General features: G+C 45.1%; 1 protein-coding gene across 1 annotated transcript in view; it reads right to left on the bottom strand.

Annotated features, from left to right (window-relative positions):
- LOC116517055 (G protein-coupled receptor kinase 5-like) overlaps positions 1-10,821 on the bottom strand; it is a 76,685-nt gene extending 65,864 nt beyond the window's left edge. The window contains exon 1 of the mRNA XM_032229824.1: positions 9,975-10,821. Within this exon, the coding sequence (XP_032085715.1) occupies positions 9,975-10,026 (52 nt within the window). The 5' untranslated portion in view covers positions 10,027-10,821. The remainder of the gene's footprint in view (positions 1-9,974) is intronic.
- Positions 10,822-12,120: the final 1,299 nt, after the last annotated feature.

The following is a 12,120-nucleotide window of genomic DNA, read 5'->3' as shown; positions in this document are numbered from 1 at the left end:
TAAAATGCTATGAAACGTAAAGCAAAAGGTTGAGGTTGCAATATTTTTTTTTGCATTCCATTGCACTGGAAAAAAAAAACAGAGGTCCTTGCTCCCTCCCTTTTCCTTTACACTTTTCTCATTCTTTCTGACAGTTTTCTTACTTTCGTTTCTTTTTTCTTATAACCTAACTTAATAAATGTAGTATGCATGTTTTGAATCAAGCAAACAAAATGCAATTCCTTTTAGGATACAGCCAACAAGCTCTAAAATGCCCCAGATTGTAGGGCTGCCCAAAAGAGCTTTGGCATGCAGAAGAGACAAAAGGGAAGCAACAGAGGAATATGCAAAGAGGCTGGAAAGAATCACAGAGAAGATACTTTTTAGGAGATTTTAAAGCAACTTCAGACTGTGGTAGAAAAACTGAAGCTTTTTCTTGTGAGAGAAGAAAACTTGCTGAAAATTGAAAAGATTAAGAAAGAAATGCCTTTTGTGCTTAGAATTGTAATGGAAACTTCAACCTAAAATAATTCACTAAATTCCCCAATCGTTTTAAAAGCCATCTAGAAAAAGCTTTCAAAGAATTCCATGTTCAGTTCCAGCCGTGCATGGTTTTCATTAGGAACGCTTATACCTTCTAGATTTTTTGGGGGAAAAAAATTAGTTTCCATTTGTTTAGGCAATTTTCACTGTGTCAAAAAATGCTGTCTTAAAGCCAGACTTTTAATAAAGTCCCCCCCCCCCAAAATTATTTGATTGCATCTACTCATGAAAACAATCGTAAGCATTTGTTTTCATATTTCCCTCCACCACTGAGGTGATTAGGAAGTTATACAAGGTCTGGTATATCTGCACTCCTCAATTATTCTTGCAAGATGCCTCTGAAGCAAGATAACTTGAGAGATAGTTTAGTGTCATCCAGATATAGTCATTATTCAGTGGTAATCTGATGAATGAAGATATGTGCCCTAGGACAGGGGTCTCCAACCTTGGCAACTTTAAGACTTGTGGACTTCAATTCCCAGAGTTCCTTAGCCAGCTTTGCTAAGTCCACAAGTCTTAAAGTTGCCAAGGTTGGAGACCCCTGCACTACGATAATGTTGCAGCATCCAATTTGGGTCGGTTACTGGGACCAGAGGTTTTTTTTTTTTTTGTCTTCTGAGATTTTGGATTCGTGCTGGAGCCCATCCTCAGGGAATTCTCTGTGTCACAGAAAGAGGTTGCCTGAGGATGGGCTCAAGCACGAATCTAAAAGCTCGGAAGACAAAAAAACCTCTGGTCCTGGTGACCGACCCAGATTGGATCCTGCACTGGTAATCTGAATTTGATTTTTCCTGGACAAAGTCCAACATTATCCACTACACTACAACAATTTTTTAAAGTTACATAACATCTGAACTTAGGTTAGGACCAAACCAGATGAAACCACAATTCCTGAGGCAACATAGCTCTTAAACTTGGATTACGAGCATAGAATTATATTAGGAAAAGTCTACATACAGCAAAGTCGTTTCTCTACCAGATGACCTGGGTTATAACTTTTATTGCTAATGGTCATGTTTGGAGCTAGTGGAAATACTAATCTGAAAATCTAGAAGACATCACACTGGAGAATTTTGGTCTAGACCATTGGTCACCCAATGGTTAGTGGATCTATGGTGAAAAGTTTGGTGGTCCGCAGAAAAATTATTTGTATTTTTTATATTGCACTAAATACTATTTATCTTTTTCTTTTAAAAAAATCTCATATTAGTGGTCCACGGGATGTAAAATTATGAATTTAATGATCCCTGAGGTCCAAAAGGTTGTTGACCCCCTGGTCTAGAGTAGACCAACATGGACATCTTCCAGATATCCTGACTTCAACTTGTAGAATTCCCTAGTCAACAATGGCTATCAGATACAACAGCTTAGATTCCCTAACTTAGAAGTTTTCTTGCCTTTTTGAGGGAGGCTAGTTTCATCCAGACAAAGCTAATCATGTCCTTCATTGACATCACACTAAACTAGAGTTTGTTTTGTCTAATTAGGGTTCATTGAAACTTTTAGGCCACAAGCCACAATTTAAACCTATGGATTGAAGATCATGGCTTGATTTAGCCTGGCCTATTCATACAGCTGTATTAGAAATGATGATTTACAATTTGCTTCTGTGTTCTGCCCAAGCCCCTGCCAATTTATAGAAGTGCATAACAGCGGCTAAAAATAGGTGAGAAACCAATCCACATCAATTCCAAAACTTTGCTAATTTGTCTTGTTAAAATAAACAAAGTGGAAAAATCCTGACTTTCTCCCCATGTATATCTGGTAAATATAATAGAGATTCTTCCTTTCTAGCCTATCTAAAAATTGCTGAGGAAAATTGAGGATGGTTGTAACCAGCTAGGATTTTAAGTTATGGAATTGCACATTTTGTAATCGTTGTTCTCTTCATCCATTTTATTCCGAGGCATTTTAAAGTGTACACAGTGTGCTCTCAGCTAATGCATATTCATACAAATAGCCTCATTGTTTGAAATGCTAACAGACATGCTGGAAAGAGCATGCATCCTGCAGACAAGTAGCGTGAATGCTGTTTTAAGCACGGAGATTTCTGCTTTAAAAAAAATCCACCAAGCCTTGAAACATCCACAAAACAATAGAATCCACTTGACTGATTAAGGAACATGGATCAAGATTCTGGAACACACCTTAGTGCCACAAAATGAAGCGCGGGTGCAAAAAGGACCACTTACATCACTTATATGAAGAAAACTTCAGATTTAAATTCTAAGTGGGGGGGCAATTTCCATCTGAAAATCTGCCAGGGTTGAAGAAGAAGAGAGGTAAGCAACCTGAAGCCCAAGATCAAATATGCCTCCGGGGATTCTTCTATTTGGAGGCAAGAATCATGCGAATATTCCTAAAAGAAGCTTAACATATTTAAGAACAGCTACAAAGTCCAGGGGGGATGGGAGTGAAACAAACAATCAAATCTGCAACAGCATCACTTCTCTGTCCCAAATGTGGCCCCTGACGCTGGTATTAAAAGTTGTTCACCACTGAAATAAATCAGAGGAAATATGCTTTTCTAACAAGATCTTGGGTTTTTTTTTTCCTTGTCAAAATTGCTTTGATGTCGTTTCACTTTTCAATCATATTTTGGAAATAGAACTACAGGTAGTCCTTGACTCGTGACTTTTGAAGCTAACAAAAGTTGTGAAAAAGAGTGAGGTATACCCAATCCCTCCACTTAGAATTGTTGTGGCATGTCCACCTTCAAAATTTGGCTGATTGGCAAAGGCAATATATTTATGACAATTTCAGCATCCTGGCTTCATATGATCACCATTTGCGACTACTCAGCTTTGTGCCAAACCAAGTCAATGGGGGAAGCCGGAATCAGTTCATAATGGCAGTTATAAAGTTGCTCGGTTTCGATCGGACCTGGACTCCACTCCTGCAGATCCAGCCGAGACACAAGGGAATGATCTGGCAGACCATCTCTGGGTTGAGTTTCAGGATGTTGCCTCCGGGGATGTGGACAAGGCTATGCGAGCTGTGAGTGCCTCCACCTGTATACTGGACCCGTGTCCCTCCTGGCTGGTTGCCAACAGCAGTGAGGTGACACGAGGCTGGATCCAGGCGGTTGTTACCACCTCTCTTCGGGAGGGGCATCTCCCCACCGCGCTGAAGGCGGCGGTGGTGAGACCCCTCCTGAAGAAACCGTCCTTGGATCCAGCAGTTCTTAACAACTACCGTCCAGTCTCCAACCTCCCCTTTGTGGGGAAGGTTGTTGAGAAGGTGGTGGCCTTCCAGCTTCAGCGTACCTTGGAGGAAGCTAACTATCTTGACCCCTTCCAGTCTGGCTTCAGGCCCGGTTACAGCACAGAAACCGCTTTGGTCGCATTGACCGATGATCTCTGGAGAGCCAGAGATGGAGGCTATGCGTCCATCCTGGTTCTCCTTGACCTCTCAGCGGCTTTCGATACCATCGACCATGGTATCCTTCTGCGACGACTGCGGGAGGTGGGGGTGGGCGGCACTGTTTTGCAGTGGTTCTCCTCCTACCTCTCGGACAGGTCGCAGTCGGTGTTGGTGGGAGGGCAGAGATCGTCCCCGAGGCCCCTTACTTGTGGGGTGCCGCAGGGCTCGGTCTTATCCCCCCTACTATTTAACATATACATGAAACCGCTGGGCGAGATCATTCGGAGGCACGGGATAAAATACCATCAGTATGCGGACGATACACAGTTGTATCTGTCCGCCCCGTGCCAACTCAATGAAGCAGTGGAAGTGATGAGCCGGGGCCTTGAGGCTGTCAAAGACTGGATGAGAGCTAACAAACTGGTGCTCAACCCGGAAAAGACCGAGTGGCTGTTGTGTTTTCCTCCCAATAATTTGGCTAATGTTCCATCAATCAGGCTGGGGGGGCAAAATTTATACCCCTCAGACAGGGTCCGCAACTTGGGAGTCCTCCTGGACCCACAGCTGAGTTTTGACCATCATTTGTCAGCTGTGACCAGGGGGGCATTTGCTCAGGTTCGCCTGATGCGCCAGTTGCGGCCCTACCTGAACCGGGAGGCACTCACAACAGTCACTCGAGCCCTTGTGATCTCCAGGCTGGAATACTGCAACGTGCTCTACATGGGGCTGCCCTTGAAGAGCATCCGGCGACTTCAGCTAGTCCAGAATGCGGCCGCGCGAGTGATCGTGGGCGCACCACGGTTCGCCCACATAACACCGATCCTCCGTGAGCTGCGCTGGCTACCTGTTGATCTCCGGGTGCACTTCAAGGTCCTACTTACCACTCACAAAGCGCTCCATGGTAATGGATCTGGCTATTTGAGAGACCGCCTTCTGCCAATTACCTCCCTGCGTCCCATCAGATCGCACAGGGTAGGCCTCCTCCGAATTCCATCCGCCAGTCAGTGCCGACTGGCGACTACGCGGAGGAGAGCCTTCTCAGTTGCAGCTCCGACGCTATGGAACAATCTCCCCGTGGAGATCCGCACCCTCACCACCGCCCAGGCCTTCCGCACGGCCCTTAAGATCTGGCTATCCCGTCAGGCCTGGGGATAAAAAATCTTAGTTCGTCCCCTCCCGAATGATGAATGAATGTTGTGCTCTATTTTTAATATTATGTATTGTCTTATGTTTTTTGTCTTTGTACCCCCTTCCCCGTGTTTTGTAAGCCGCCCTGAGTCCCCTCAGGGAAAAGGGTGGCCTATAAATTATAATAAACATTCCAAACATTCCAAACATAAAGTCAGGTGTGACTCACTGAAAAATTGCCTTGCTTAGCAACAGGAATTCTGGTTTCAACTGTGGCCATAGGACCGACTACCTGTATACAGCTTAGTGACAAGAAGGTTAAAAAGTAAGTACTCCACTCCTTTGCCCACAATACAATCTCTAAAGCCACCAGGCTCCAAATTTTGGGCTTGGACAACCTGGAACTACACCGCCTATTGGTCTGACCTTCGCATAGTACACAAAATTGTCTGCTACAACGTCCTACCTGTCAATGACTACCTCAGCTTCAACCTCAATAATAAATGGGTAAACAATTGATAGGAACTCAAGGTAAACCGCTCCAAACTCGATTGCAGAAAATACGACTTCAGCAACAGAGTGGTCAATGCCTGGAATGCTCTACCTGACTCCATTGTGACAGCCTCAAACCCTCACAGCTTCAACCTTAAACTGTCTACTGTTGACCTCACCCCATTCCTAAGAGGTCTGTAAAGGAGGCGTGCATAAACGCACCAGCGTGCCTACCGTCCCTGTCCCATTGTCCCCATTTATTCGTACCCATTTCCTTTGTCCATGTCCATCTTTATACTTATATCTGTTATCTTGTACATGTTTGACAAACTATACAAATAAAAAATAATATGAAAAAACCACGCTTTTTCCCTCTGGGGCCTTAAATTCCGGGGTCAGCTAGAACTGTTACTTTCTTCTATCTTTCTAAACAGAGCTAGAGAATCAGAATCACGTATTAGGGCCTCTTTATAAAGCCTTAGTAAGACCACATCTGGAATACTGCATCCAGTTTTGGTCATCACGTTACAAAAAAAGGTGATGAGACTTTGGGGAAAAGTGCAAAGGAGAGAAACTAAGATGATCAAAGGCCTGGAGGCTAAAACATATGAAGAACAGTTGGAGGATTTGGGTTTCGCTAGTTTAGAGAAAAGAGGGACTGGGGACGGACGGACATGATAGCAGTATTCCAGTATTTGAGAGGTTGCCACAAAGAAGAGTGGGTCAATTTATTTTCCAAAGCAAGAAAAGACAAAAACAATGGATGGAAACTAATCAAGGAGAGAAGCAACCTGGAATTAAGGAGAAACTTCCTAATAGTGAAGACAATTAGCCAGTGGAACAGCTTGCATTCATTGGGGGTGCTTCGTCACTGGAAGTTTCTAAGGAGACTGGACAGTCACTGGGTCTGAAATGGTATAGGATCGCCTGCTTGAGCAGGGGGCTTAACTAGAAAACCTCCAAGTTTCCCTTCCAGCTCTATTCTGATCAACATATGGATGACATTATGGCTCTCTAAGGAAAGGAGTGGGGAAAACATCTCTAGTTCTGAAGGGCTGTAACCACTCAACAAAACTCATCATTCCCAGGCTGACATACAACACTTATACAATTACAAAGGGCTTAGGAATTCAGCAACTGTGTATGTGCATTTTTTTAACAAAAGAAAAGGGCATGTGAGGACAACAGCTTTTCGTCACTCAATTGTGTCTTCCTGTGCTGTTCATTCAAATCTCTCAAGAAACATTTTCTTATCCTTTTTGAGCTCAGGAGTTCCTAATTTCTCTTGAGAAGGCCTAACTGCCCCATCCACTCATCCACCAGGGCAACCTTTACAGCAAATTATGGTCAAGCAGCTCCCAATTATTGGCAGTCCTTAACTTACAACCATTCACTTACTGACTGTTCAAATGGCACTGAAAAAAAGTGACTTATGACTGTTTTTCACACTTACAACCATTGTTAGCATCCCCATGGTCATGTGATCAACATTCAGAGGCTCAACCACTAGTTCATACTTAGGATGGTTGAAGCATGATCCCCTTTGTGACCTGCAGACAAGCAAAGTCAATGGGGAAGCCAGATTTACCTAACAACCATGTTAGTAACTTAACTGCAGTGATTCATTTCACAACTGGGAGAAGAAAGATCGTAAAATGGGGCAAAACTCATTTAACTGTCTCACTTAGCAAAATAAATTTTGGGCTCAATTTTGGTCATCAGTCCAGAACGGTTTCACCACAAATGCGCAAACGACAAAAGCGCGCCTCACTAAACCGCGGTGACAAAACCGCGCCGACAAAACCGTGCGACAAAGCGACGAATGAGCCCTGAAGCGCGCCGACAACAGCGCGCCGACAGAAACCTAACCCTAAACCTAACCCTAAACTTAACCCTAAACCTTACCTTAACTTAAATCGCGCTTCTGTCGGCGTGCTGTTGTCGGCACGCTGTTGTCGACACGCTTTTGACATTGCGGTTTTAGCGCCGCGGTTTTGGCGGCACGCTTATGACGTTCGCGCTTTTGTCGGGTCACGGCCCAGAACTACCTGTACATCTGTCTTTGTAGCATCTTGCCAGAGCACCTCTGAATGGCATCTTGTAAATGATAAGCCCTATATTGGGGTGTCCAATTTTGGCAACTTTAAGACCTGCAGACTTCAAACTCCCAGAATTCCCCAGGCAGCCATGCTGGAATTCTGGGAATTGAAGCTAGAATTCTGGGAGTTGAAGCTGGAATTCTGGGTGTTGAAGCTGGAATTCTGGGAGTTGAAGTCCACAGGTATTAAAAGTTGCCAAAACTGGACACCTCTGCCCTATGCCATGTATTTTTCTGTAGTCTCTCCATTTTTTCCTGCCCCCATCAATAAAGGCCTGCTCTCCTTGCCCTAAAGCAGTGATGGTGAACATTTTAGGCACCGAGCACCCAAACTGCGTGCATGTGCATGCCCAAACTGAAAGGTGCACAGACATGGGTGTGGGTGCATAGCAGAGACCCGAAGACCAGCTGGGCAGCGGGAGGTGGGGCATCCCAACTCTGGTAGCACGGCAAGAGGTAAGATCTTTTTCTTTTGTGAAGATTCTTGTTTTGTCGTTTGCAGGGAAACAGAAGCTCACGAAAGAAATGCCACTGAGATCTGACCTGGGGTGATTCATTGCGTGGCAGCAGAGAGGCCCCTGCATGGCACATCTGGCACGAGTGCCATAGGTTCGCCATCATGGCCCTAAAGTTTCATGACCTTGCCGAAAAACAACTGCAGGAGCCTTGAAGATGCAGGCCTGGGCTTTCCCTTCTAAAAGCCACCCTGTGGTTTACTAATTCATATAAGCGGCAATGCAGTCTTGACACGTAATGGCACCCGAGATTCCCACCCCCTAATAACCACCGTTGAAGATACACACAGAGTATTTTTGTCTCTAATGAACTGAAGCATGCCGCTGTTTATTTGGCATTTTTGGACTCTTTCAGAAAGAGTTGAACATGACTCTACCGATCTGCGTAAAGCAGAGATATCTCAACACACCATGGAAATGTAACACATGTGACATCTCAATCTTGGCCATACACAGGAACTGAATTCAGCCCCGAACAAGATACTGTAGGCTTCTTTATTCTAACCGACTTAACCGAGATAAAAGCATAAAATTGATATTTAGAGTGAAAAAATACATTTTAGAACACTAACTATTTTGTGGTGCTCTCCAAGCTTGGTGGTTTTGCTTGCAAATGCTTCATTATCTGATTGGGTAACATCCGTGCACTGATGATGTTAGCAAGTCATGTAATGAAATGTGTGCAAGAAAATAACTAAACTCAGAGACTACCAAGGATTCCACAGGTCAACCCTGAGCCACATACTGTATATTCTCTCCTGTTGGAACGATTAATTTTGTAGCCTTTAATTTGCTGATCTTTGGCACTGTTCCAAAAAGGCAATTCACTTTCCCATTGGTAAAATAAAGGCTAAGCATTTTGTGCATAAATAAATGAACTGGGATTTAGACCCACAGGCAAATTCAACATTTTATCCAACATTCTTAATGTTTAACTGTTCTTAAAACAGTTTTTTTTAAATAAAAAAACAACAACAACAAAGGAAGGACCCTAGGAGTTAGAAGTCTTGGTCTTTGATTTTATGGCTCATAAAAAGGCTACAACATCATCACTGCTATCATTAAAATCACACTCTTACATATTTTATTGCATTTTATTGTTGCCCATCTCACCACACAGCGACTTTTTTGTAGCATCTTGCCAGGGCATTTCTGACAAGTAAGCTGCAAATCTAAAGAGATTGTGCGTATGTTTAAGAACCTGTTAGTCAATTGAAATTTCACTTATAGAATACCTATAGAACATAACTACCTTTAAGATTTTTAACATACCATACATCCATTTGGGATTTAAAAAAAATACGCACTGCATACATCCCCTTAGATTTAACTCTCAAAGTAACTTTATAAGGTATCCAGGATTCCTCTCTGCTCCCAGTTCTAGATTTAAACTATGGTACCCCACCACCAGCCCACATCTCTGGATCTATCCCTTTGGCTGTTCTTTTATGAGATGTACAGTGAGAATCATGGTTGTTTATGCAGGTCATCAGTCTTACTAGGTGACGATGGACCAGTCTCTACCTCTAAGAGCAGCCAACCCTGCAGGAGAGTTGTGAAAATAAAACTCAGGGGGAGATGACTGAGAAGAGTTGTGAAAGATTCCAGGGCAGCCACACAAGGCTTTCTTTTTTAAACATGCAAAAAATCCATGAATTATTCGTTTCCCTTAACACGTTTGCAGGATGCCGCTCCATTCGGAGACTCTGCCGGCCAGAAGTCGGTGCGCTGGCTCAACTCCCCCCCCCCCGCCCTCAAATTGCGCGATGCTCTTCGGAAACCGCCACCGGCTCTCTCCCCGCCCTCCCCCCAACAACTCATGCCGCTGCCTCGCCTCGGCTGCCCGACTCTCTTACCTTCTCTGGCTTTCAGTAAAACTGTATTGGCTACAATGTTCTCCAGCTCCATGGTGCTCCAGCTTGGAAGATGCTGCGGCGCCACACAACCCCGAAGGACAAAAACAGAAGGGCGAGGAGGGAAGCGGGGAAAAGCGGAGGCGAAAATCGAGGCTCTCGAGGGGAGAACCGGCTGTTTCCTCGCAGTCGTCTTCGAAAGGCCGGTGTCCGCTCCAGCTTTTTTAAAAAGAGGCCGCCAGCATCCTAGACCTCAAGGTATCTCTTCCCTCCAGCCCAGCGCTGGCTCTCCGGTTGCTCGCAGGAGGATCGAAGGAAGATCCGGCAGGGCGTGAGGGGGAAGCAGGATCCTCTCTCCCCCACCTTTGCAACAACCGCCGCAATGCAATCCAGGCAGAGAGAAATCCTCTTAGCCGCGCTCCTTCGTTCCCCCCTCCGCCAGCGTACCCACGGCTTTCCGGCGCCGGCGAAGCTCTTCGCCTGGGGCGGGCGGAGGGGGTCAGCAGCGCTGAGGAAAAAAGCCCCCCCTTACCCTCCTGCCCAGCAAAGCATGCCCGGGGAGGGGGCAGTGGAAACAAGAACTCTAAAGCTCAGCCCCGGGGAGATGTGCAGGCGGAATTGAGGGGCGCGATCCTTCTTCTCGCCCGCCGCCCAAGCAGTGCCGATCGGGGGGTCCTTCCGAAAGGGGAAAGCGAGTTAAAAGGGAAATTCTTCCCGCCGACGCAGAGCGGAGAGAGCGCGAGGAGGGGGAAAGCCAAGGCGAGACCGCTGGAATCTTTCTGTCCCAGCAGGAAATAGCAGGGATACTAGAAAGAGCCCGTAGCGATCAAACTGGCTACAAAACGTTCCAAGAGGGCGGGGTTCCGAGCTGGTGACGTCGACACCCACGGGGGAGGGCTCCGATGTGTCAACGTTCGAAAGAGTTATGTAATCGCCTCGGTCCCACCTTTAAAAAAAAAAACATTCCCGAGTGCATGCTGGGAAATGTAGTTTGGCAAGGAAAGCGCTTGAAAGTTTGGCCAAGGAAAGGTTGGCTCCAACCTGGATAACTTTAAGCCTGGCGGACTTCAACTCCCAGATTTCCCCAGCCAGTAAAACTATTCGTTTTTATTGTTCAGTGAGACATTTATTAAAAATGAGTACACCCCCCCCATTTTACATACCTTTCTGCCACAGTTGTTAAGCGAATCGTTGCACTTGATAAAATCGATTGTTAAGTGAATGTGGCCTCCCCATTGACTTTGCTTCTCAGGTTGCAAAAGGTGATCACATGACCTTGGGACACGGCAACAGTCATAAGTATGAAACACTTGCCAAGCAGCTGAATTTTGAACACATGATCATGGAGAGCTGCAAAGGTCGTTACTGTGAAAAAAACGATCATGTCACTGTTTTCAATGCCTTTGTAACTTTGAACAATCACGAAATGAACTATTGTCAGTCAAGGAGTACCAGTATGAAGTCTAGCCAGGAATGAGCATTCCCTGGTTCGTTAGAAAACCTGAGGATACATCTCCAGAGGCTGGACAGCTGAACTAGACATACAGTTATGAGGCCACTGCCATATATTCCCGTAGAAGTTTTGTACCGTATTTCCCCACAAATAAGACGGTCTTATTTTCTTTTGACCCCCAAAATAAGTGTTTGGCCTTATTTTCGGGGAGGTCTTATTATTTTTGAGGTGCAGGAGGCCACGAACGTGGTCACCTCGTGGCGGCTGCTGCTGTGTTGCAATATTTTCAGGGAGGGCTTATTTTTGGGGGAGAGGGCTTATTTTAACGTATGCGCTCAAAAGCCACATTAGGCTTATTATCTGGGAAGGTCTTATTTTCAGGGAAACAGGGTATATAGTTAGATGGATTGTGTGTCTATGTTTACTTCTCTTCATGATGTTCTCATCCTATGCTAAAGACCAAGTCTAGCCAATCTATGCATCTGAGGAACTGAGCTGCAACTCAGGAAGGCAGATGCTTGTTAACAAAATTTGCTAAATCGGAAAAAGTGCTACCAGGCTCTTCCTGATTTTTCACCACCATGGATCAGTGTTTCTCAACGTAGGCAACCTCAAGCTGTGTGGACTTGAATTCCCAGAATTCCAAAACCAGCTTGCCATAACACACCTCTACTACAATGTTGTCAAGGTATTATC

The sequence above is a fragment of the Thamnophis elegans genome, chromosome 13 (assembly GCF_009769535.1).
Source record: "Thamnophis elegans isolate rThaEle1 chromosome 13, rThaEle1.pri, whole genome shotgun sequence".
NCBI classification, from domain to species: Eukaryota; Metazoa; Chordata; class Lepidosauria; order Squamata; family Colubridae; genus Thamnophis; species Thamnophis elegans.
This window is presented reverse-complemented; position numbering and strand designations above follow the sequence as displayed.